The 26490-nt window shown below is 43.5% G+C and overlaps 1 protein-coding gene and 2 pseudogenes across 1 annotated transcript in view; all 3 read right to left on the bottom strand.

Moving 5' to 3' along the window:
- Positions 1-693: 693 nt before the first annotated feature.
- LOC115290607 lies at positions 694-16245 on the bottom strand (annotated as a pseudogene).
- Positions 16246-18405: 2160 nt separating this feature from the next.
- LOC115290891 lies at positions 18406-18533 on the bottom strand (annotated as a pseudogene).
- Positions 18534-25166: 6633 nt separating this feature from the next.
- The window catches only part of AMER2 (APC membrane recruitment protein 2), a 1722-nt gene continuing 398 nt past the window's right edge, over positions 25167-26490 (bottom strand). The window contains exon 2 of the mRNA XM_029938485.1: positions 25167-26487. Coding sequence (XP_029794345.1) covers positions 25426-26487 — 1062 coding nt within the window. The 3' untranslated portion in view covers positions 25167-25425. The remainder of the gene's footprint in view (positions 26488-26490) is intronic.

The raw sequence follows: 26490 nt of genomic DNA, 5'->3' as shown, positions 1-26490 counted from the left end.
TGCTCACGCTCTGTCTCCGTCTCTCTCTCTCTCAAAAATAAAACACATTAAAAATATTTTTAAAGAGAATGGCTAAATTTTGATATATCCACGCATGGGAATACGGTATCACAGTTGAAATAAATAGATGAAGTAGATCTACATTATTAACATGGATAAATCTCGAAAACACTGAATTTAAAGAGCGAGTTAGAAGGTCATACACACAGTGTGATTTAGTTAATATAGGAGTTTAAACCTCCTTGAATAATACTATACAGTGTCTAAAGAAACCTGTAATTAACGAAAACATAAAAACATGGATGACAAGGATACAGAACAAGTTCAGGATAGCAATTCCTTCGAGGATGGTCATGACACTGAACTCCGCATGGGAACTGCAGGCAGCAGGGAGCTTACACTTCATCTGTAAGACTTTTTTTTTTTTTTGTACATAGAAATAATTTTATTTCATACTGCAGCACAGTAGACATACAATCAACATAATTTCCTAGAGTGGGCACTATATTAGTTCTCCACATTATGAAATAAAGAACAGAAAGCCTTGAATGCAGGAGATATTTTAAAATGTGTACCTAATTTTGAATCTGTTTTTGACAGTATACACTGCTAGCTTTATAAAGCTGAACGGACATGACACGAGACACATTTGGACAAAGTACACGTATGGTCCACTCCAGATGCTTAAGTCGCTCAACAGATAACTCGCTTTTCACTTTGGTCATTGGGATTCCGGAAGCTGAGGCATATGTGAATCTGAAAGATACTTCCGGAAGTATCTTTACTACACGGGTGTTGTAAAAATTTCTGTCTCTTCTTTTCTCCTTTAGAGTGAGGGGACCTTTTCCCTCTACAAACAAGACCTTCAAGCTTGTTTTTGTGGAATAGTCTGAGTATAACAAGCTTCTTCTATGGCAAATCCTGTTACTAAATCCATCTCCATCCCTTGATTAGTTGATAATTTTGCCACTTTCATTGCAACAGATCCCCGAGGTAAAAACTTCCCTGCCAGGTCCAAGGCGTGTGTGGGGTAGGCAGCCTCCCCACCCTGGTTCAGTTCTAGAACAAGGCTGATTGAACCCACTGCTTTGGCTTCTTGGCCATGGTGCCCACGTGCAGAAAAGATGAAGTCTTTGGCCAAGGGCATCCTGATAGTGCCTGGCAGTGGCCACACCCCCCTCCACCCCCACTTCTTTAATCACTGCTCTCACTTTGGAGACGAAAGGACCGACTTCACTGGGATTCACTTTGACTCTCTCCTTAAGAACCTGCACAGAATATTCCTGGGACTTCACTCCTGACTATTATTGTCCACACTTTCGATTCCGGTTTGGAAGCATAAGCTTTTACTGAATGGGTTGTTGGCGTGAGCTCTCTTCATCCCAAGCACCGCAATTCCTCGGTTCTTCTCTTCCAGGTCCCGCCCAGGCTGCTGGTCCACCGTCGTCACCTCAGAGCGGTGCCCCTCGGTGGGGCTGACCCCTGGCTGATGGCAGACACCCAGGCCCAGACCCCGGTTTACCACCGGACCATCAAGGAACCAGGCAGCCCCCTCGGCCCCTGTGGGCCAGTGCAGGTGCCCAAGGCCCCAGGGGCCCCCAAGGCCTTGTCTAAGACTTTCTTTACACAAAGATAGGAAACAAATATGGTAAACCAACAAACAGTCTAAGTTTTCTTGTGGGCACTTGGGTGTCTATTATCTTCCTCTTGAACTTCTCTGTGTACTGAAATCTTTAATATTTAAACATAAAAATTTTTAGTAATGAAAGGAGGGACGCCTGGGTGGCTCAGTAGGTTAAACGTCCGACTTTGGCTCAGTTCATGATCTCATGGTTTGTGAGTTTGAGCCCCATGACGGGCTCTGTGCTGACAGCTCAGAGCCTGGAGCCTGCTTCAGATTCTGTGTCTCCCTCTCTCTCTGACCCTCCCCCGCTCATGTTCTGTCTATGTGTCTCAAAAATAAATAAATGTAAAAAAAAAATTCTTTTGAAATCATGAAAGTAAAGTTTGAGGACAGAGCTTAAAGGATCCAGAATGCCATGCCTAAGATTCTGAACTTTATTCTCTAGGTATTAAGAATGTTTGTGCATGGGGCACCTGAGTGGCTCAGTCGGTTACACATCTGGCTTCGGCTCAGGTTATGATCGATCTCACGGTTCGTGGATTCAAGCCCCGCGTCATCAGGCCCTGTACTGACAGCTCAGAGCCTGGAGCCTGCTTCAGATTCTGTGTCTCCCTCTCTCTCTGACCCTCCCCTGCTCATGCTCTCTCTGTCTCTCAAAAATAAATAAAAAACATTTTAAGAATTAAAAAAAAGAGAATGTGCAAACTTAATTTAAAAAAAACCGACTGAGCAGAGGACAGACTAATCAGAGCTGTGCTCTGGAAAGATGACTCTACGAGGCACATCGAACTTTACCCTCTTCCTCTTGCCATGATATATATTTAAGTCCATCCATACCCTCTGATGTATTCCCTGCCTGTTCTCAATGTTGTCCCACCACCAGGCTCGGTGTTTCTTGTCTCAGCTGCAGACCTGTGGTGTGGAAGACCTGGGTTGTTGTAAGGAGTGAATGAGAAAAATTGAGACCGACGGTGGGGATGAGTTCAGGAATTCAAAATATCACTTCTATTAAGAATACCCTCAGGGGAGCAACATAAAATTAAAACTCAAAGCAGATTTTGTGCCAATTCCCTGGTGGCCCAGCTACTTTAAGTACTGGCTTTGCTACATGTGATTAAGGGGAGCACATCAGATCCAAAAAGGCGCACATGTCACAGACCCTCACTCGCTCCTCATTGGGGATAGTTCTAAAGTGTGTCATTACACTTTTCCTGGGAGTAAATTTGCCCTGCAGGAAGCGGTGGGCCACGTCTGCTCCTCGACTGGGGTTCCTATGTCAGAAACGAGTGCCTTCTAGGGGAAGTCAGGAATTTCCCACTCTGCAGCCTGGCTGTAACTGCTGTGGATGTATTTCTTCTTCCTCCTTCACTTCCCCCTCCCCCTCCCCCTCCCCCTCCCCCTCCCCCTTCCCCCTTCCCTTCCCCATCCCCTTCTTCTTCTTCATTTATTTATTTTGGAGACAGAGGGAGAGACAGAGGATGAGTGGGGGAGGGGCAGAGAGAGAGGGAGACACAGAATCGAAGGCTGTCAGCACAGAGCTCAAGTGGGGCTGGAACTCAGGAACTGCAAGACCATGACCTGGGCCAAAGTTGGTCACCCAACCGACTAAGCCACCCAGACACCCTCTTCTTTTCTTTTCTTTTTTTTTTTTAAGTTTATTTATTTATTTTTGAAAGAGAAAGAGAGAAGCCAGAGAGGGACAGAGAGAGAGGGAGACACCGAATCCGAAGCAAGCTCCAGGCTCTGTGCTGACAGCTCAGAGCCTGGAGCCTGATTGGGATTCGGTGTCTCCCTCTCTCTGTGCCCCTTCCCCACTCACACTCTGTCTCTCTCTCTCTCTAAAAAATAAATAAACATTAAAAAAGTATTCTAGGGGCACCTGGATGGCTCAGTCAGTTAAGCATCTGACTTCCACTCAGGTCATGATCTCAGGGTTTGTTGGTTCAAGCCCAGCATCGGGTCTGTGCTGACAGCTCAGAGCCTGGAGCCTGTTTCAAATTCGGTGTCTCCCTCTCTCTCTGCCCCTCCCTTGTTCCCACTCTGTCTCTGTCTGTCTCAAAAATAAATAAACATTTTAAAAAATTTTTTAAAAATATTCTATACTCCCTGTACTTTCTTCTTATCATTCATTCACTTCTCAATTCACTACTGCAATTAGAATTCTGTCCCTCTACTTTCCTGAACCCGCCAAGTGCAGTGGCCTAATTTCAGCATTTCACTCTTCTGTAACAGTTTATTCGGCTGATGTCTCCTCTTTAAATGGCCTTTGAGCACTTCCCTCTTAGATCTTACTGTTCCTTTTCAGCGTTCCTTCCTCCCTTTTTCTAGCCCTTAAGACAACAAATGTGTTACCTTTTCTGGATTACAAAACTGGTTGAAAAATTGACAAAGCCTATTGTTCGTCTCCCTAGAAACATGTACTTTGCATGGTACTGATCAACGTTGTTAGTAACAAACTGAAGGATGTACTCCAGCCAGTAGAATCAAAAGGGGCCTAAGAGCACAGACCGTTCACATAAAGGTCGGGAGTGCAAAACTTCCAGGAACCCTACACACAAAACGGAACCACTCTGCCTCTGCCCAATGAGGAAGCTCCTGAATCAAAGCCTCCAGGCTGCTGGCACCAAAACTACAGCAGCTCGAGCGGGAGCTGTGCCAGCAGTGGTGCCCTGCCCCCCTCACTTCTCTCCTCCTGCAACTCCGTCCAGATACCAGTCCCTCATGAGGTCCACTGTCTTCAGACGACCCAGTTTCCAGTCAAGGTGTCTCCCAAGCTCATCTTCCTGGCAGATACCAAGTCCCATGCAGAATCCTGGGAGTGAGAGAGGTGCTTTCCACCTTCCCTGCTCCGCACCATAGAAAGAGGTTAAGCAGACAGCGCTGGGTCCCTCAATCACCTGTATCCCCGTGTGTGTGAAAGCAAAATTCAAAGACTGAGGTTTAAAAAACACATTTTAAATGTTAATGTTCCTGAGTGCTTTCATCATGATTTTTTGTTGTTGTTATAAGTGTCAGATGACAATTGAAATTGCCTTTTATACGAGAAGGAATTAATTGGCTCAAAGAGTTCAAGAATACAACTAGCATTGTCAGGACAGGTCCAGGAGCTTGGACGTCAGAATTTGCTGACTCGGGGTCTCTGTCATTCTCTTAGCTCTGTTCTCGCTGCTTCTCTCTCAGGCAAGATCTCCCTGCGGTGACTAGCTGGCCAACAGCAATTCCTTGTTCGTATTCCTACCGGGACAACAACCCCAGCAGACGAAGAGCCCCTTTTCCCAGAGTTTTAGCAGAAGACCCAGAGTGATGTCTCCTTGGACCAGTGAGTCAGATGCTCCTTTTTGAATCAACCATTGTCACCAAGGATTGCAGGATCCTGATGCACCGTGTTTGAGTGCCATGTCCCATCCTGGGTCCAGAATGTGGGGCCATCCCTACCGGAACAAGTTGAACTGAGCGATAGGAATAGAGGTGCTTTTCAGAGGAAATAGGATGTTGTTACTCGGAGGAGGGAATATGGATCCTGGAAGACGAATTTAAGAGCCGTCCCCTCCACCAGAATTCTGCATCCTGCTTCCTGTGCCCCTGGGGACCATTCAACTACTTCTGTGCCTTCAACTACTGTCTGACTTAGGACGCCCTTGTTGGGAACAAACCTTACTTTGATTTTTTTTTTCATCCAATGAAATAAAAAATTCAACAAAAGACAGAGTGCATTTATGGGACGCCTGGGTGGTTCAGTTGTTAAGCATCTTACTTCAGATCATGTCATGATCTCACAGTTCGTGAGTTTGAGCCCTGCTTCTGGTGAGCCTCTCCCCACCCCCCATCTCTTTTCCTCTCCCCACCCCCCATCTCTCTGCCTCTTGTGGGATTCTCTCTCTCTCTCTCTCTGCCCCTCACTCACTTGCACCCTCTCTCTCAAAAAACAAACACAAAAAAAACCAGTGCATTTGAAAGGAATTTTTAAAAGGGATTTTTTTAGAAGGAGGAAGAGCACTGTCTTCCCCTTCCCCCCCATTTAAAAACATATTAAACAACATTCTGAAATGACTCGCATTGCTTCTGGTCTTCTACTAAAAATGGAATTGTTCACTGTCAGATAATCCAGTCTATTTTGTCCAAATGGTAGACACAGGCATTTTTGTCCACAAAGGGAAGATTATTTTTAAATGTTTTTTTTAAGTTTATTTATTTTTTTTGAGGAGGTTAGAGGAGCAGAGAGAGCAGGAGAGGGAATCCCAAATGGGCTTCAGACTTGTACTCATGAACCGTTAGATCACAGGTTGAGCTAAAATCAAAAGTTGGTCATTTAACCGACTGAGCCACCCAGAGACGCCCACAAAGGGCATACTTTTTAAAATATATTTATTCCTCTTCTTCAGGAACAGATCTCTTGATCCTTGGGAACTTCAATTGAGATATTTAATTATTCATATATTTCATCTAAGGAAGGTTCAACAGTCACGTCTAATCTCAGTTGTTTTAATTCCCAGCAAGCATGATTTTGAGCAATTCTGTCAGGGTTGTATTTTCTCTTCCCTTAGTGCAGCTTATCTTCTGGGAAGGAGGCACACGGATCTGAGTAAGTCACTACCTTAAAACTAGTTTCTTTAAATGTGTTCGAGGGATAGAGGAAAAAATGAATTATGACCTGGTGTTATCTGCTAGTATCCAAAAAATGTTCATAAGCATTATCTCCACCCAGACCAAGGTTCTTATCTTTTTTTAATGTTTTAACTTATTTTTGAGAGAGAGAGAGAGAGAGAGAGTGTGTGTGTGTGTGCATGTGTGTGTGTGTGTGTGTGTGTGTGTGTGTGTGTGTTGTGTGAGCAGGAGAGGGGCAGGAGAAAGAGAGACAGAGGATCCAAAGCAGGCTCTACCCTGAGAGCAGAGGACCTGATGCAGGGCTCGAACTCACAAACCGTGAGATCATGGCCTGAGCCAAAGTCGGATGCTCAACCGACTGAGCCTCCAGGTGCCCCTCCAGTTTCCTATCTTTAAAGGGCATTTTTATCTCAAGGTCCTAAAAACTCAACATACCTCAACTGAACTTGTCTTTAACATTTGTTTTTTGTTCAGTATTCCCTATTTCAATTAATTACTACCTGTCTTTCAACAAATTAGAAATTTCTGAGTTGCCTCTCATCCCTCCTTTCATATCCAATTGGGCATCAAGTACTGCTACATCCTGCTGAATCTCTCTTGAACCTGTATCTTTCCATCCTCCTCTGCACGTGCCTTAATTAAGAACACCCTTTTCAGGAATGGTGGGTCACTTACTTGGAAATCTAGCAAAAGCCTGAACTGCTCTTCTGCATGCCATCCAACACTGGAAAGGAGAACCAGACAAAGATCTGACTTCAGTCTGGCTTGAAACCTGTCCCCTCCCTTACCACATACTCTCACTCACCAGGTGGGAATAATTTTTCCTCTTTGGACCTCCGTTTCCTCGTTTGTAAAACGGAGGGCTTAGACTACATAACCTCCAAATCCTTCCAGCTCAAAGGTTCTGGAGTTTTGTTCCAATAACCCTGTCCCTACCCCATTTGTCTCATGGGGTTAGTGTGAAAATTAAAATTATTGGACTCTCAGTTGGAAGTGACACTGATGAATTTATAGTAATTAATCCTGTGCCTAGAGATTTTAAGACCTAATAAGTCAGAGGTTTCAAGGAGAGTCACAGTGGGGCAGAGCTACTGGAATCCTGTCCCGCCACTGGGGTGGGCTGGGGGACAGCTCCCATGCAAGCCCCTGAACTGGCCTATCGGGAAAGAGCAGGAAAGCATGATCATTTAGGAGATGGAGAAACCAAGAGGAAAATGGAAGCAGGCAGTGGGTAGAAAAGGAAACCCAAATGGCCAACGAATATTAAAAAGCTGCTTGGTCTCCTAGCTAGTGGCTGCCTGGTAAGGAGCACAAAAACCCTGTTTGCCTCAAGGTGGGTCAGACTTCACACTGAATATATTCTCCTTGGGGGACCAGGCTGACGGACCTTCCTCCAAACTATATCCTTGCTCCACCGGATTGCCCATTTGAAGGATGGCATTTAAACTCACAGGACCAGGCCACCCCAGTGGTTGCTTACCTTACGTTAGTAACATAACACAACTGTGTTGCTTTCTGATTCTTTAAAATTAAAACTGTAGAGGGGCTCCTGATGGTTCAGTTGCATAAGCATCTGACTTTGGCTCAAGTCTGGATCTCGCGGTCTGTGAGTTCGAGCCCCACACTGGGCTCTGTGCTGGCAGCTCAGAGCCTGGAGCCTGCTTTACATTCTGTGTCTCCCTCTCTTTCTCTGCCCCTCCCCTGCTGGCATTCTCTCTCTCTTTCAGAGATAAATAAACATTAGACATTTCTTAAATCTTAAATTAAAACTGTATTAAGCCTGTGTGAGCTACTACATTTCCCACTAGAATCCACTGAGATTTATTATGTCGGTGCTCTTGCTGTGATTATCTAGCAGCTCTGGGGAGAGGAAGCAATATACATAGATTTATCCCAGTGTCACTCAGGGAGGGTAGCTGGAATTACTGGTCATGGTCTTGAGTCTCCCTAAAATACCAGTAAATCTCACACGGGTCTGGGGACTTCATGACCGTGTGAAGGGCAGGGCCCCCCCAAAGCTTTTCCTATCACAACCTGCATGGAACATGATATTTATGTGGCACTGGCGGGCTAACCCGAGGGAACTAACTATAAGGGGCTTGGTAAGAACATTAAATTTTGTTCATATATCGCATCACACGGTCACGTGAAGAAAAATCAGATAGGAAGAACCAGACAAAATATTTAGGACTGGCTTTCTGTAAAACTCTTCAGTAAGGCTGTTAGAGGACTTCACTGAGAAATTCGAGCTCCCCACCTTGCACAGGGCTTTCCTCCCCAGGTGTTAAGCCTTGGGTTGCTCCCCCTTCCTTTTCTAACCCTTGATCGCCAACGTCAAGGAGGAACCATGTAAGCCCAAATGGGTGATAAAAAATTGAAAACCATGTTGCAAACCCTTCAAACATTTATAACAGCTGGAAGTAGATTGAAAGAGGCTCCAGCCCCTTCTTCTCTTTCCTGGTGGAAGTTCTTGTGATCAGGGCAAATGGACCTCAGACCCACTTGGACTTGGACCCGTGCGATGGCTCAGCAAGTGGAGGCGGTCCCTGGCGGATCTCACGGATGTGAGCAGTCCTTCGGAGGACAGGGAGTCCGCTGAAAGTGCCCTTGGCCCGAAGCGTGCTAAGTAGGGAGACAGAGATTGGGGCCCGGCTGAGCCCTCAGGCTGCACCTTGGCTGCGATGCCAGCTCTGCTGCTTGCCTTTTTGGAACACAGATTCTCCCCCCGGCCCCGACCTGCCTCCCACACCTCCACACCCCCCACCCCACACCTCTCCACTTCTCCACCCTTCCTCCACGGCAGAGATGTGGTTCCAGGCGCTAGATCCCTTGCCTGCATTTTCTAGCCCTGCAGGGAGCCCCAGGCTTTTCATCTGTTCTCTTCTGGGTTCTCAGACCTGGGAATCTCGGGGGATGATGTTAAGTCCTCTTCCCGCTGCCCAAGACACTCTGTGGGTCCCCATCCAAGGTGTGGCCTCCCCACTCTGGGCCCCTCAGGAGGTTAGCTCCTCCAAGCATACCTTGAGCAAGAGCCACAAGCAGAGCATGGAAGAGTAACTCTTCAAAGGTTCAGAGAAAGAGCCTCACAAAGTAACAGAAACAAGTGTAGCTGGTAGATCAACTGGGCATGTGTAAGCTATGAGGCTGTGACTCGTAACTCATAGATCAATTTTTATTTGTTTATAGGTACTATAACAAAACATTTAAAAAAATTTTAATGCTTATTTTTGAGAGACAGAGCACTAGCAGGGTGGGGGTGGGGAGCAGAGACAGAGGGAGATACAGAATCTGAAGCAGCTGTCAGCACAGAGCCCCCCCGGGGCTGGAACCCAGGGACTCTGAGATCATGATCTGAGCTGAAGTCAGATGCTTAATCAACTGAGCTACCCAGGTGCCCCAAAAATAACTTCTGAAAAAATGTTTATTTTTGAGAAAGAGAGAGAGCAAGAAGGGGGAGAGGCAGAGAGAGAGGGACACAGAAGATCTGAAGCGGGCTCTGTGTTGACAGCAGGGAGCCCAACTCAGGGCTCGAAGTCACAAACTGTGAGATCATGCCCTGAGCCGAAGTCAGATGCTTAACTGACTGAGCCACCCAGGTGCCCCACAAAAATAACTTTAAAAAATTCTTTTTAATGTTTATTATTGAGAGAGAGAGAGACAGAGACAGAGACAGAGAGACAGAGAGAATGCAGGCAGGAGAGGGGCAGAGAGAGAGGGAGACACAGAATGCAAAGCAGGCTCCAGACTCTGAGCTGTCAGCACAGAGCTCAATGTGGGGCTTGAACCCACGATCCATGAGATCATGACTTGAGCCGAAGTTGGATGCTTAACTGATTGAGCCACCGATGCACCCCCAAAATAACTTTATATAAGTAAGTGTTATTTGGGCCTGATGAAATTAAGTCCCCCCCCCCCCCCCACCGCACCACTGCATCCCTGCATCTAATTCTGATGCTAGCCACTTGGAGTCAGCAGAGATTCTACAGGGTAAGGGCATGGTCCCCAACTGTCCTCATTTCAGATGCCTACTGCCAGTGTGGTCACCTGTGCTTCTCACCAATCAGCTACCAGTTGGAGGGGTCCCAAGACCCCCCTCAGATTTGATAATTAGAATGACTTAGAGAACCCAGGAAAGTGCTGTACTTATTAAACTTATTAAAAAGGATACAAATCAGGACCAGCCAAGTGAAGAGTCACATAGGGCAAGGTCTGGAGGGTCCTAGACACAGAAGCTCTGTGTCTCACAGAATTGGGGCTGTCACCCCCCACCCCAAGAACAACGATGTGTTCACCATCAGGAAGCTACCCTGAGAAGCCTCCAGGTCCAGAGATTTTATTGGGGTTTCATTACATAGGCACAAATGATGAAATAATTGGCTTCAAAGTTGAACTCAGTAAATCTCCAGTCTCTTTCCCATCCCTGGAAGTGGGGAGGTCAGGTTGATGTCACAAGTTCAGAGCCCCAGGCTCACATGGTTGGTCTCTCTGGCATAAGGGGTCCCATCCTGAGGCACCTCTCTCCTTAATATAGGCTCAGGTGTGGATGAGGGGACCCCCATGAATAACAAAGATACTCTTATCATCCAGAAATTTCCACAGAACATACACTAGGAAAACCCTATTATAACCCCTAACAATGCTTGTTTATGGATTCAAGATTCTTGGGATAAGCCTCCCAGAAAAGTCAGGTGTTATGTGGATTTTCCACTAAAGAAGTACAAGTGAATTGTTGGAAATATAATTCTGAGCTAAATGTCAATATGAGAGAAGGTTATTAGGAGAACAAAGAACAAAGATGGCAGGAAGAAGGAAAGATAAAAACCAAAATGTACAGTCATAAAAGAAATGATTAAAAGATGCAAGTCTTTGGGGTGGGGAAACTATAGACCATCAGAAAGAATGAAGCCAAGTAGGGTTTTGCCTGTTTATTATTTTTTTAAGTAGACTTCATGCCCAGTGCAGAGCCCAATGTGGGGCCTGAACTCACGACCCTGAAATCAAGACCTGAGCTGAGATCAAAAGTCAGTTGCTTGCCCAACTGAGCCACCCAGGCACCCAGGGTTCACCTTTTATTTCTCTAAGGACCTACAGGTGGAGAGATACCACTATCAGGAGGCCAGTGTTCTCTTGAACACAGTGTTAGACTTGGACTTTGACGGGGCTCTCCACTTTAAAGAAATCTCCCTCACACCACCAGGCAGGCACAAATTGATGGGTATGGTTATGTATCAGACCTGGTGCATATGTGCCAGACTGAGAAAACAAGATGTGACAAGAGTATTCAGAAATGCAGTCCCATGGGCAAACGAAAGATTTAGGAGCTTGTTAAAAAAAACACATTACCATCTGGAAGTAAGTACCAGACATAGATCCATGAGACACTGGTGTCTTCTGAGAAACTCTGAGGTGCTAGCAGAGAAAGATCTTTTTAGATTATCCCCGTCTCTTGCCTGCCAATGTGGGTAAGTGAAGGCAGACGAGAGGCAAAGATGTCAAATGTACGGGCCTTCATTTTCCTCAAAGCAGGAGGCTTGAAAAATAACCGTGTGTGTATGCAAGGGTTTTTACCTTTCTTTTTTTTTTTAATTTTTAATGTTTTTTATTTATTTTTGAGAGACAGAGAGAGACAGCGCTAGCAGGGGAGAGTCAGAGAGAGAAGGAGACACAGAATCAGAAGCAGGCTCCAGGCTCTGAGCTAGCTGTCAGCACAGAGCCTGACGCGGGGCTCGAACCCGCGAACCAGGAGATCATGACCTGAGCTGAAACCGGACGCTTAACCGACTGAGCCACCCAGGCACCCCGTGAGGGTTTTTTTCATGTTCATTTCCTGGAGAGTGTATAATTCTGTACAAAAAGGAATATACAATTTTCCTAAACATTGAGACTTTGATTGTATACGTTCTTCACTAAATGTTAGTATCTGTATTTGGCATCCATAGACTCAGCATTTAGATAACTGTCTTATTTTACATAAACCTTCACCTCCCTGATAAGTGAAGAATACTATTATTGAAACTTTAAACAAATACATCAATATTTCATCCATTCTAGGATGCATATTTTCACAATTTTCCATCTCTAAAGCCGGGTACATAGTTGAATCCGTGGTATCTCACAATTATAATTGCCAGCATTGTTTTTCCCTTTATGATACATAAGAGAATATACATTTTTAGAACCTTATTTTGGATGAAATATAGACAGAACATTTAAAGTTTAAAGAACCCCAGTGTCCTGAATAGCTTGAATGCTTTAAGAGCATGGTAGGAATTAAGTGTCCAAATTCTAGAATTGTTAAAGAACTTTAAAAAGTGCCTTCAGGCATGTGAATCTGCAGCTTTAAGATATCATATGCTCCTCCTTTAATCTCTTAATGTGACAAGTTATAGTCATAGACTTTTTTTAAATGTTGAACCATATTTCCATTCCTGGAGTGAACCCAACTTGATATGATGAGTGCTGGTTTTACAGACTACTAGATTCAATGTTCTTTTTTAAATTTTTATTAAAGAGAGAGAGAAAGTGTGCACACAACAGTGGGGAAGAGGAGCAGAGGGAGAGAGAGAGAGAGAAAAAGAGAGAGAGAGACAGAGAGACAGAGACAGAGAGAGAGAATCTGAAGCAGACCTCACACTCAGTGGGGGCTCAATACCACAATCGCAGGATCATGCCTGAGCTGAAATCAAGAGTCAGATATTCAACCACTTGGGCCACCCAGGCAGCCCAGATGCAGATTTCTAATCTAATATGAAAGTGGTGAATTCCATGATAGAGAGAGGTTTTTAATTTTCCTCAGATCTATGCAACAATAAATCATTCTTCCTTTCCTTAAGGAGATTGTGTTAGGGTCCCCTAGGGGGCTCAGTCAGTTGAACATCTGACTCTTATTTCAGCTCAGGTCATGATCCCAGAGTCGTAATTTTGAGTCCCGCATCAGGCTCCGTGCTGAGCACTGAGCATGGAGCCTGCTTAAGATTCTCTCCTCTCTCTCTCTCTCTCTCTCTCTCTTTCTCTCTCTCTCTCTCTCCCTGCCCCCTCCCCCACTCATGCATGCCTCCCCCAAAAGAAAGAAATAAATAAGTAAATAAAAATTTAAAAAGAGAGAGAGAGAGATTGTGTCAGACTGGAATTATCTGATCATCAGATGCTTGGTAGGACACCGGTTCTGCCCGTCTGGCTTTACTGTTTTGTCTGGTGGGGGCGAGAGAGTTCTCACTACCGAGTCCCATGTCTTTATAATAGTTTTAGGACTCTTTATGTTATCTATTTCTTCTCAAGTCACTTTTGGCAGTTTCTATATTTTTTGCACTTGGTGTATGTTGTCTGCATGTTACAGTTACCGCCGTAGCTTCCTAGCATTCTTTATCTTTTATCTTTGCCACATTGAAGTTATGCCCACCTTCCCATTCTGAATCATACTTTTACCTTTTCTCTTTTTTCTTAATAAATATTACAAATGTTTTACAAAAAAGTCAATCTTTGTCCTTGTTGATCCCCTTTAGGGTATCTTTGTTTCTAGTCTTGTTACTTTCTGCTAATTTTTATTACATCTTACTTATACAGTCTATGGGTTTTTTCTGTTATTCTTTTTCTAACTTCTTACATTGGATTAAAATGGATCCTTCACTCATTAATTCTCAGCCTTTTATCTTTTCTGATCTAAGTAGTTTAGACTGTAAAATTCCTTCTAAGTAGCCTTTGGCTATATTTCATGTTACAACATGTAATGTTTTCATAATTATGCATTTCTAGTAGTTTTCTAGTATCCATTCTCATTTATTCTTTGATCCATAAGTAATTGAAAGATGCATTTAAAATTTGTTCCAAATGTATGGGGTGATTTTAGTTATCTTCTTTCTCCTAATTTCTAGCATACTAAAACATATTCTGCATGTAAATGATTTTTTAGAAAAGTTTAAGACTTACTTCATTGACACCTGGGTGGCTCAGTTGGTTAAGTGTTCGACTTTGGCTCATGTCATGATCTCATGGTTCGTGGGTTCGAGCCCCAGGTCGGGCTCTATGCTGACAGCTCAGAGCCTAGAGCCTGCCTTCAGATTCTGTGTCTCCCTCTTTTTATGATCCTCCCCTGCTCATGCTCTCTCTCTCTCTCTCAAAAATAACTAAAACATTAAAAAATTTAAAAAGAAGGCTTACTTCATTGCTTAGGAGGTAGCTAATTTTAATGTTTTATTTGTACTTGAAGAGAATGTGAATTCTCCAATTGTTTGATTCAGGATTATATATGTACCCAAAAGTCTTTCTCAAATTTTTATCCTTATTGATCTTGTGCCTGCTTGATCTTTCAATTACCAAAAAGTGCTACAAAACAACTGTGTCCACTCTGATGTGGATTTAACTGCCTATTGTATGGTCGCCAGCCCCTTCCTAGACCATGGAACCAAAAGCCCAAAGTTCCAGGCCTCCAGGAATCAGTAGTAACATCCCAGGATTTCTGGCCTCCCTCCTTTGACAGCTTAAAAATGCATAGAAATAAAAATAAACTGTCTGGCATTTTTAAGTGTTCTGTATAAGAAATGTTTAGAACTCTATCTAAATTTCTGTATTGTCCAAAACGTGTAAGCTCTCTAAGCTTCACTTTTTCATTGAAAATGGAAATAATAATATCCAAGGTTGAGCTTCCTCAGGAAATGACACCAAGGCAGAGGTTTGTACTCAGGGAGTTTGTTGGGAAGCTAAAGTGGCCTTAACCAACTGAGCCACCCAGGCAGCCCTAAAGTGGCCTTGACAGAGGTGTTATGTCTCACTCACTCATACCCACCAGGCTGAGCACAAACCTAACACAGGCAGTAGTTCATGGTTGTTGAGCTAAACCAAATGACATGAATTAGTTTCTGTCACATATAATGGATATAACATTTTCATCAGAGGAAAGCTGCAGTTGGACTGTGACATCAGACCTGGGGCCACTGGAGCACCTGGCGAGAGTTTCCCTTCCTAAGAGAACCAGAATCCTCTAGAAAGTGCCTATGTTGCCTGGGCAACAAAACCAACATGGAGGCAGTTTCTGGCACCGAGAACAACCATCAGGGACTCTCAGTTACTTCTAAAAGGCCACTTTTATGCAGGGCATGGGGAATCTAGAAATTTGAGGAGCTAAGCAGGAAATTAGGCTCTCAAATCATGGATCTAGAAGCCAGAAAAGCACAAAATTTTGAATGATCTGAAATGGGAACTGCCTCCTACTTGGGGATAACCAGGAAAAAGGAATGTGTCTGGAGCTTTGGGTCCTGGTCTTTGCCCAGACTTCTATTCTTTCTTGGGAATATTCTTTTCCTCATGTGACTGCGGGTTCACGAGCACCTGACATGGCCTACCGTGGGCAGGAGTCTTGAGCACAAAGCATGGGTGTATAGAAAAATTCAAGGGCGGTCTTCCATTGCATTGTTCTCTTGATGACATTGACCTCTTCCTTCTGAGACATGTGTTCTCACTCCTCTTTGGTTCACAGTTGCTCCTTTGGGATTCTAAACCTTCATGTTAAAGTTCTCCACACAGTGAAAACAGCATGAGAGGCTGAAATTATGTATGCCCTTAAAACTCCTGTGAACCCACATTGGAGACTGACGTCTACCAGTACGTCTAGTGTGGCCAACTACTCCCTCCATGTCAGAACAGATGGGTTTCTCTGAGTCTGGCTGCTCTGTCTGAGGAAAATGGTGCTATCATTAACTCCCAGAATCCCACATCCCACTCGGGGCAGAGCAATGCTCACTCTGTGAGAAGTCTTCGGGCACTGAGGCTGATTCAGTGCACGGGTCTTGCACGTCTGCACCTTGAAATGGCAGAAGCAGTTGCTCTCTCTCTTAAATTATTTTCTCTCAAGCCCATAGAGTTACATTTTTTCCCCGATTAAACACATCAATGATTTCTTTCCACTCAGTGGGCGTGTACTCACCCACCCAGCTACCTGCCTTCAGACATGGTTGTGCTTTCGCTTCTCGCCCATTGTTTGGTATCTGGAGGAGGAAGCGCCTTTCTGATTTCAGTGCCATTATGTCTATTCATTGCTGTTTTAGCTGCCAGCTCTCCAACCAGCTCCGCTCCTGTCCTTGACTTCTTCCACAAAGACTAGGATTTTCCCTTCAGTCTCTCCTAATTGTATGTAGGCTTCTCATTTCAGAATCATGAGTCTGAGAAGACAGTTTAAACCACCTCTACTGCCTTCTGTTTGCTTATTTGTCTATAAGTACCCTTCACCACTTCATACCTCAGCTCCAATCCAAGAAGTCCATATTTATCTCTGTGTACATCAAAGCAAGTTCTCTGCTCAGTTCCAGTTCATGAAGTTTTAATTTTTATAAATGCTTTTTAAAAATGTTTATTTATTTTTGAGAGAGAGAGCTCAAGCAGGGGAGAGACAGGGAGACAGAGAATCCAAAACCGGCGCCAGGCTCTCAGCTGTCAGCACAGAGCCCCACGGGGGGCTCAAACGCACAAACCGAGAGATCCTGACCTGAGCAGAAGTCAGATGCTTAACTGACTGAGCCACCCAGGCGCCCCTGAAATAATCCTTTTTTATTTCTTTTACTAATAACTCTTTGCCCCCACGATCCTTCCTATAAGAACCCTCTATTTTGTACAACTCCTCAAAGTATTTCTCCCCTCGCTGGAAGGGATGCTGCCTAATTCAGAAATTGCTGAACGAAGTCATTTCGATCTTCACATTTATTCAGTTGAATTTTGTTTTTCAACACCCTCCCCCAAAACAGAACAAAATAAAAACCGGAAAACAACGCTTTAAGACAAGACTCCAGTTGGTTGGTCCTAACAGGCCCAGCAGATGAGCTGGCCTCCTCTGTGCTTATGAGAAATGGAGATTTTTTTGAGCAAAAGGCTCAGAAATCAGACCCACGTGAGAACAACAAGGCTTTCGAAAGGCAAACAGCAGGTTTTCACTTGTTTGCAAAGTGTGGAAAGAAATAGGGGCCCGCCGTCAGTGTTTCCACCGATTTCCCTCACACACACTGCCCACTGTGGTCACTACCATTGGCATCAGTTCTTCAAATGGAAAAGGTTGGAAAATAAGATTCATCCTGAAAAGATAAAAACCTACAGAATTCACTTTAAATGTAAAGGAGCAACAAAATTTATTGACTGAATGAAACCCAACAGTTAAAATGGCAGTGTTGTGTTTTCATTTTAAGATGTTTGAATGAAACAAGAAAAGTGCTATTAGTCCAAGCTTCTTACATTCATTAAAAGAGTGGCTATCAAAAACAGCAACATGCACAATGATACAGATGCACAAAATGGAATTATATCAACAAATATACAAAATACCCAAAATAAAATATTTACAGGCTTAAAAATATAAACGTTGGTTCATTTATCCCATTAAATCATTGGAGTGGAGAAAGGAGAAAAGATCCTATTGCTTGTTAGAATCCTTTTTTTTAAAACAAGTTTTAAAAACATAGAGTAGTTCTAGGAGACAATTGTTGATGTTTTGGGGGGATTTAACATTCTATTATAAAAATAATATCTATAAACCTACTAACAATTTTCCTCCTGTGCACAAAAATAATACAGCCGAAAGCTTGTCCTCCAAGACATGCCTGACTTTCAGGAAAACTAATTATAGAAATGGAGTTTCTCATTTGGGTCTTCTTTGTCATTATTTCAAATAACCTGCAATTCCTTTTATTACACTGAGATATTTCATATAAATAACTTGGTCAAAACCTGAAGTTAGCTGGTGTCAAGTGAAAATGACAAAAATGTACTTTGCCCATATCATCAAAACCATTATCCCTGATGTTCTTGATAAAATGACCACTCTCGGATCCTTCAAGTTAAGTTCATCCTTGAAGCAATAACAATGTTATCTATTACTTCATTAGCATTTCTTTTCCTTTCTTTAGAAATAACTGTGTAGTGGGGGAGAAATGGTTGCAATGTAGATATTTGAGAAGGTTCATGAGTTCCTTTAGGCTGCCTAGGGCCATTTCATGGTATGTTACAAGTATTTGCTGTGTGTCCGCTCTAGGTCCCTATGCAGTTTGACCAGGTATTTTTAGTATCTCTGCTTTAGCTTATTAGATGATCCAGGTAGGTCGCTGAGAAATTTTAATTATGTCTCCAATAACCAGTCACCTAGGCTGTATTTTATTAAAAATATTCTCTTCCCACACAAAGCAGAAAGTTACTCTACCAATTACTGAGTAATTACCAAAAATTACCCCAGTTTAGGATTCAATAGAATGACCACGTTACTGAAATCTTTGACTGAATCTTATTAAAAGGCGAAAGATTTATGTGATCTGAAGAGAAACCAGAGTATGACTGAATCTTATTAATACAAGGTCTAAAATTCACTTTAAAAGCATTTTACCAAGTGTAGGCAGCTCATCTATTAGTAAAATCACCTTGTTAATTGTGACCATGTTACAATTTCAAATGGATTATCCCTAAATAGGGGAGTAGTAACAGAATGAGAGTGGAAGAAAATTCAGCTCGAAACCTGCTGGATTCACTACTGAAATTGGTTTTGGTTTTGTTACTGACAAAACAGACATCAGATTACAAAATCTGTATGCAGACCTGCTTGTGTGTAACTCTAGAATAACTGGTGAATATAGTCCACAATTTTGACTGGCCCAGGTGAGAAAAAATCTGTTAGGCTCTGAGACCTTTGAGACTTGCATGTATAAAAGCCATCAAAGAACTAAACAAAAACAAAAACAAAAAACAAGTTCACTTTTAACTCAAATAGTCAAAATAGTCATCAGTTTAATTGTATCCACCGTTTAAAAAATCTGGTTTGGCCCTCACAGTTCAGAACTTTGATCAGTTTCATACTTAAAACAAGTTATTACAAAAATGGAATCATATGACTAAAAAAAGATGTCTAATTAAAGCGTGAGCTATAGAGTTAGGTTTCTTATTCAAATTCTGTCCATTACTTATGAAATGGGTGACTTGGGACAAGGCATTTCACCGTTGTGGACATCATTTTCTTCCTCTGCTGGATGGACCCAATATCCACCTTGCACGGTTCCTGTGAGCAGTGGCCGTAACAACGCACAGAGCATCATCCCAGCACAGAGTAAACACATGGTGTATGTTAGTTATTTCCCTTCAATAGACAATACTCAAATTCACGGTGACTGCCTGATGGGCTTCGATACATAGCAGTTGAATGAGTTAATGGATCAGGAAATGCGCGCCAGAATTCAATGGCCAGAGATGGGATGTAGGATGTGCTTCTGGAAGAGCCAGGAGTTTGTCTCTGGAGTTCGGAATTGAATCAAGGCAGGGGGCCGCTCAGCTAGGTGCTACTTTAACAAACCACACGGAACACCCAGAGCAAGCCTAGCCTGCGTTTATGATGGAAAACCAAGTGCAATGTGCTTGGGATGGCCGAAACCCTATAGGGAAGAAGTGTTAGCATGACAGCAAAAGAGCATTCTGTCTATATTTTTGATGTTCATCCTGAGAAAGAGAGGATACCATCAAAAAAAAAAGCAGAGTGTTTGCCTATTAACTCTACAACAGTGCCTTGATCCTCTGTCTGTGATGTGAGCACCATCATCTTGGACACAAAACTAATGTCCAGCTTGATGGCTTGGGGTAGCTCTTTTTCTATTAGAAGTGAGCTGGTCATGACAGTGAGTAGTTTTTAGCTCTTGTGTTACCCTAAGTTACTGAAGACTTTATATTCCTGTCTCAGAGGCTAGTGGAAAAGAGAGAAAGAGAAAGAAGGGAAGGGGGAAGGATAACATTGGAATGGGGTAGAAACAAACAAGAAGCATGAATGAAAGACGGCACAGTAGGGAAGTAATAGTGCCTAACCCTCATGGCTGCTAAGAGGACCGAGTAAATATTTGTAAAGTTCCTAGTGATCCTGGGCACTTAACGAGTACTCAACAAATGTTCATCCTTGTTATAATTACTATTATTATTTTGAGAGGAATTTGTGTGGCTTAATCCACACTACTCTTGTTCAAGTTCACCCATTCTGCTCCACCCCACAAACCATAGGCAACAAACAAATGGAAAAAAAAAAGTAGGTAAAATAAAATAAAGGTGTTTTTAACGACTGTTAAAAAAAAATCCAAGGGCACCTGGGTGGCTCAGTCCGTTAAGCGTCCGACTTCAGCTCAGGTCATGACCTCACAGTTCGTGGGTTCAAGCCCGGCATCGGGCTCTGTGCTGACAGCTCAGAGCCTGGAGCCTGCTTCAGACTCGGTGTTATCGTCTCTCTTTGTTCTTCCCCTGTTCATGCTCTCTCTCATTCTCAAAAATAAATAAGCATTAATAAAAAAAAAAGAAATAAAATCCAGTCACAGTACAGCTATGTGTGAACTCCAAACTGAAGGGGGTTTTATGAAGTATATGACCAGTAAATACAGGTTGCATTGAATGTAAATAATTATAGGTCATAAAATGTGCCCAGTTTCAGTTTTGGAGGCTTCGTGTCTATTTTAATCTTTCCTTTTTAAGTTTGAAAAGGGACTCCTTTCCATAATCATGAAACTATCATTCTGAATCACTCCTTAAAAGCATTATCTGCAGTTAAAGAATAACGTTACTTGTAAGTGGCATTCTTGCAACAAACTGTCTACAGCATCAGCACAGTGCAAACAGCCATCAGAAAATGCTCAGAGCCAGACACGTGACTGCCCTTGAGGGTGAACCACACTTACCACCTGCCAATGTTACAGACACACGTTTTTATGAAGCAAATGCCTCTTGATTTCCCACACAGGAATATATGCCGCCAGTCTGCCGGGCTAGCCTGTGGTCCCAAAATGTCATGAATATTTGTGCGTAGGGAATCAAAAGCTCCTGAGGCTGAGTTTCCACAAATAAGAACTGTGTTGTTCATCCCTTGGTCTGCCTGGAGAAAAGGGAGGAAGACGGGTAGGGCCAGTATTTGTGTTTCTCCTCTTATTTCATTCAGGTACTTTTAACTGGCCATGGCCAGTGGTGAGAAGAGGCAACTGTGATGCTTTCTCCTTATGTGTAAGAGTTTAAAATTCTTTAATTTCTCTTTTTTAAATTTTTTATGTCTTTATTTTATTTTGAGAGAAAGAGACAGAGAGTGAGCGGGGAGGACCAGAGACAGCGGGAGGCACAGAATGTGAAGCAGGCTCCAGGCTCTGGGCAGTCAGCACAGAGCCCGACGCGGGCCTGAACCCACGAACTGTGAGATCATGACCTGAGCCAAAGTCGGACGCTTAACCAACTGAGCCACCCAGGCGCCCCTAAAATTCTTTAATTTCTTAAGAATGATAAGGAGAGCAAATTATATGCAAATATACTGGAACATGCCTCAGTAGAAACGGAGCACAGGCGACCACAGCCAGATTGTCATCATTCAGGAGAGAAATCTGGAACGACTACCATCAGGAAATGTGTTCTGCTACGCAAGTGTCAAAACACGCCACCTCATGAGAAGTGTCTTCTTACTGCCATCTGAGGGCACCAAGCAAACATGGTGGGTACGGAGGGAGAGGATAGAACGCTACTGTAATTCGTCTCCACGTACAAAGTTAATGGTAAAAAGTCTCTGGAAACTAATCCGACAAAGATGTAAATAATGAAAACTCAGAATGATCAGTAGAAGAAATCTTGATACCTACTATAGCCTTTTTACCTTGGTAACTGTGTAAGCAAACGGTAATTTGAATATTATTCATTTAAGTGCAAATACTTTAAAACTCCTTCCGAGATTAAAGAAGAGACCCTTTAAACTCAGAAAATCATCATGTTCATGGGCATTAAACATTTTGTATTTAAAGAGGCAGATAATTTGTGGAAAATGTATCTAAAGGAAGTCCTGAATGTCCTATATGTCATTGTTGTTATTAGGTGAAATAGTAAAAATCTATTTCCTCTTGTAATTATCGAAAATGCAAGAGTGAAATTTCTCCCAGTCAGTGCTAATGGAAGAATAAAAGCATCTAGCTGCCATTAGTACTGACGCCAGAGAAGTTCAAGTAACACTATCTGTATAATGTAGATATTAAAGTCAGGCTGTCTTTGTGCAGAGCTATTAAATTCACTGATAAATTCAGGGCCAACATTGATTTGACTTTCTCCTCTCTAATTTGTTCAGCTCTCTGACTAAACAGACTTAATCAACCAACCATCTAAGAATCATACACACATAGCAAAACTATCAGCCCATATTCAATCCTTCCTGTTAAAAAAAAATCAGCAAATATGGCCAGTTTAGGAAATGCACAATAATAATTGGAATATAAATCTATCAAAATGCTAAAAAGATAAAAAAAAAAACCCCTCCAATCTCCAAGAACATGAATGAAAGTAGCCCTTGGCACACAAAAAAAGCAACTATGATTTCTTTTCCATGGGTGGAAAAGGTTATGATCCAGGCTTCCTGGATTGGCCCTGATTTCCCGCAAGCTACTGAGGCCATTTAATTAATTGCCTGCATCCTTCATTTTGACTGGCGTGGGTGGAATTCATAAAGATATAGAGGTTGTTTTCTTTTTAATGGAAAACATATGGAAAAAAGAATAAGAAGAGGAAATATTTTACATCTTGCATAACTGGTTAATTGACAGGCAAGAGGAAACCAAGGTAAACTTTGCTGACACGTGCCTTTCCTTATAAAAGAAAGCACAGCATCGTGGTGGAATTCTGGAAATAAGTCCCAAAACTGAATGCAAAAATAGTTTGTCCCAGGGCTTATAAAATAGATTTATCGATAGATTGCCTTTACTGTTACACTATTCTCATCAGTACTTCAGGTACACTGAACTTTCCCGTAAGGTTGAACAAACGAGCAAATAGAACTTTGTCGTGGATTCACACAGAGGAGAATATAACCCTCACAAGAAAATGCACAAGAAGAAAATCAAGATCCTTTGTTTTACAGCTAGGAATGAAAGTTATGTTCTTGACATTCACGAGGGGGAAATGGATGCATTTGGAGTCTACCTAGTACTATCAGTGTGAAATCAAATTTAAATCCCATTCTCAAGACAGAGTGCATAAAATATTTTCCAAGTGTACAGTAGATGTCTTTGTCTGTTAGTTTGTGCACAGTTGAGTGCATCAGCACGTGTGTGTGTGAGTGGCTTTATGAATTCCTGGTGGGGACTTCAGCGTGCTTAAGGCTATGTCTGATTACAGGACCCCATCTATATAAGGAAATTAAATATTAAAGCAGTGCTTTGAAATAACATTAAAGATCTGACACAATGCAATAAAAGCCAGCAATAATAAAGAAATTCAACAAATCTCTACCACCTCTTCTAATTGAACCATTGCAAATTTAAAATGGAGAACAATTTGCTTTCTACTACTGGCTCAAATTTGTTTTCCTTTGATGTCTGTTTATTTCATTCCTTCTGTCCAGTTAAAATAGGTTTCCATATACTTAGCTTGCCTCTCTCTTTCCTTTCTGAAATAGAACACAAGCTTCAAAAACATGTACTATCAGGTCATTACTTAGGCATCTCTCTGGAAGATGGAAGCTGTACAGAAGTGGTTATGCCATTCATATACATGTAGTTTTGCTTCAAAATATCTAATCTTCCTGATACCATGAATCAGCTCCTAGTAGGAGCTCTGATCTTTTGATTAAACACACTGAAGTGCATTTCAGAGAGGATATTATATAATCATTAGAGGCTAATAGCATTCGAGGAACTGCTTCAGTTAATCACTCAAGCTATCCAGGCATACGGTAACCCGTTCTGAAATAAATGCTTCATCTAAAATAATAGAAAACATACATATAAGGAAGCCACTTCTAAAAAAAAAAAAAAAAAAACCTTGGCATATGATACCTAACGCTTGCCAGTGTCATATTTTGAACATAACTGTGTCAATCGTAAGTCCATAAAGCAAAAGTCAACTAACATGAAAACTGTGATTTTCTATTGTTTGTCTTTATACAGTAGTCCTTTGGGACTCCCTGTATTGTGGAATGGTGGCATCCAAAATTTTTATAACCAAGGTAAAAAAAAAAAAACTCTGAAAGCCACGATTAGGGGTTAGAACCAAATAGTCTCTTACCCAAGACGAGACAGAAGCATTCCTCTGGCACGACAACACAATAGACTTTTTTTTTTTCCTGCATTGAGAGCCAGAGAATCCATATTAAACAAAAACAGAACTGCTCTCGGTTACAGTATGTAAAAGAACATCAGTAGTTCAGGGACGGTTATCGCAACTAGTTATAAAACCAGATTTTAAATTCGAGGTTACGGACAGATTATAAAATGTTAACAGCTGGATAAACTGTAAAAGATGCATTATCTACACATGAAAATGTTAATGTTAACACATGAAAATACTGTGTCTGTTGGCATTTTAGTGAAATCTTTCCCTGATCCTAATTTCTTCACTGGGTGGGAAAGAAAAAGGAAAAAAAAGAAAAAGAAAAAAAGAGAGAGAAAAAGAAAAACACCTGCTCTGCTGAGCTTTTTATTTTTCCCCAAATAAATGATCTAAGCCAACCAAACCAAACCGCAGTGGCCTATTTGCATCCCCAGCAGCTGAAAGTAGGCAAATTTGCTGCCAATCAGTGATCCCCTCTCCTCCTCAGGTAAATACCGGGCTCTTCCAGCTTTGAGAGTGTTTCCCACACAGTGATACCAGCAAAGGGTCTTTTTTTCCTTCTCTTTCATTCTTTCTTTTTCTTTCTTTCTTTCTTTCTTTCTTTCTTTCTTTCTTTCTTTCTTTCTAGCTCGCTCTCTCTCTCTCTCTCTCTCTCTCTCTCTCTCTCTCTCTCTCTCTTTTTCCTGGAAAAAAAAAGAAGGAAAGAAGGAAGGAGGGTGTCTTAGGGGAGGAGGGGCTCCTCTGGCCTTGGCAGTGGTTTCTCCTGGCCCTGTTTGGACCCTGACACGGCCACATAGCATGGCATGATGCTTACTCAGGTTTGATTAAGTCCTGTTTTCTGCAAAGGCAAGTAAAGGTGACTTCCAAGTGTTCAGCGCATCGGTGAAAAAAGGAAAACCAAAGATTTTTTTTTTTAAGATAAAAAATGAAAAGTGCTTGAAAATAATCCTCAGGGAACTTATCCCGAGAGGAAATCCCCCGCGTAGCACGCCCTCCACGGTGTACCCTGCCCCCGGGCTCCGGAGCAGAGACGGTCCTGATAGCCTTTGTTTAGGGGAAGCAGAACTTATTTTAGTGGTTTCCGGGGAGAGTTGTATTCCTTGACGTGTGGTCCACCCACGTCGGCTTCGGGGACCTCACAACTTTTTGGCACTGTCGTGGCACGCCGCTGCCCGGATGGTGGTCCCAGCCAAGGCCCTGCTGCTGACCCTGCGGACCAGCACTTTGGAAACGGGGATTTTTGTTCTGGGCATCTCACTCCTGACTGCTTGCTGGTGCACGACGGGATGGCTGGATGGAAGGTTCGCGAGGTGCTTGATGCTGATCGGGATCTTAGAGTCCTTCAGCAGACTGCCCGGCGTCCGCAGCGGGCAGGTGATGGTGACCGGGGACACGGGCTTTAACCGGGACGCGCAGGACGTCTCCTCGCTGGCGGGAGCCGCCGCCGGGCCTCCGTCCGGCTCCGCGTAGAGGTCGTAGAGCGCGTCGCCACTGTAGCTGTCACGCGGGATGGTCGCCTTCCTGCCGCTGCAGGTGCTGTCGTCCTCAGGGCCCGGAGTGCTGGAATCCCAGTAGCCCTCGTCACTGTTGTGGACGGCTTCCTGCTGCTCCTTCTCCGGGGGCTTGGGCTCCTCCTTGCGGTGGAGCTCGGTGGGAATCCGGCTGAGCCGCCTGTGCCTGCCCGACGGCGCGTCCTTGGCCTCTTTGGGGGGCTCGGGCACCACCCGTGCGTCCGGGGCCGCCGCCGCCGGGGCCGCGCCCTCCGCGGGCCCCTGTCCTCGGTCCTCCGTCTGGGACAGCATGTCCCAGAACTCCTGGAGACAGGTGTCGTCCAGCCCATCCGGGCTCGCCATCTCCTCCCCGCCTCCTTGGTAGGCCACCACGCCGCCCGGCTTCTCTTTAGACAGACCTGGCTTGCCTGGCCCGGGGGCATGCTTGTCACAGCTGGGACCTGCCTCGTCCTCTTGGTCTGCAATAATATCTCCACAGCCTGTAAGAGAGTCAAAGCTTTTCAGTGAAGTCACGTCAGAAAACATCAAACAAATACGATCGGCCGACGGGTCTGAGGGCGGATCGACAGAGGACGGGTCGGGGACGGCCGCCGCTCGGCCGCCGCCGCTGCCGCACTCCGGGTCGACCGGCGGGACGGGCTGTACCGGAACGTCACCTGTCCTGCAGGCGTCGTCGGCCGTCGGCGCCTC

The sequence above is a fragment of the Suricata suricatta genome, chromosome 4, assembly GCF_006229205.1.
Source record: "Suricata suricatta isolate VVHF042 chromosome 4, meerkat_22Aug2017_6uvM2_HiC, whole genome shotgun sequence".
In the NCBI taxonomy this organism is placed as follows: domain Eukaryota; kingdom Metazoa; phylum Chordata; class Mammalia; order Carnivora; family Herpestidae; genus Suricata; species Suricata suricatta.
The sequence above is the reverse complement of the archived record's forward strand: the minus strand, read 5'-3'. Positions and strand labels throughout refer to the sequence as shown.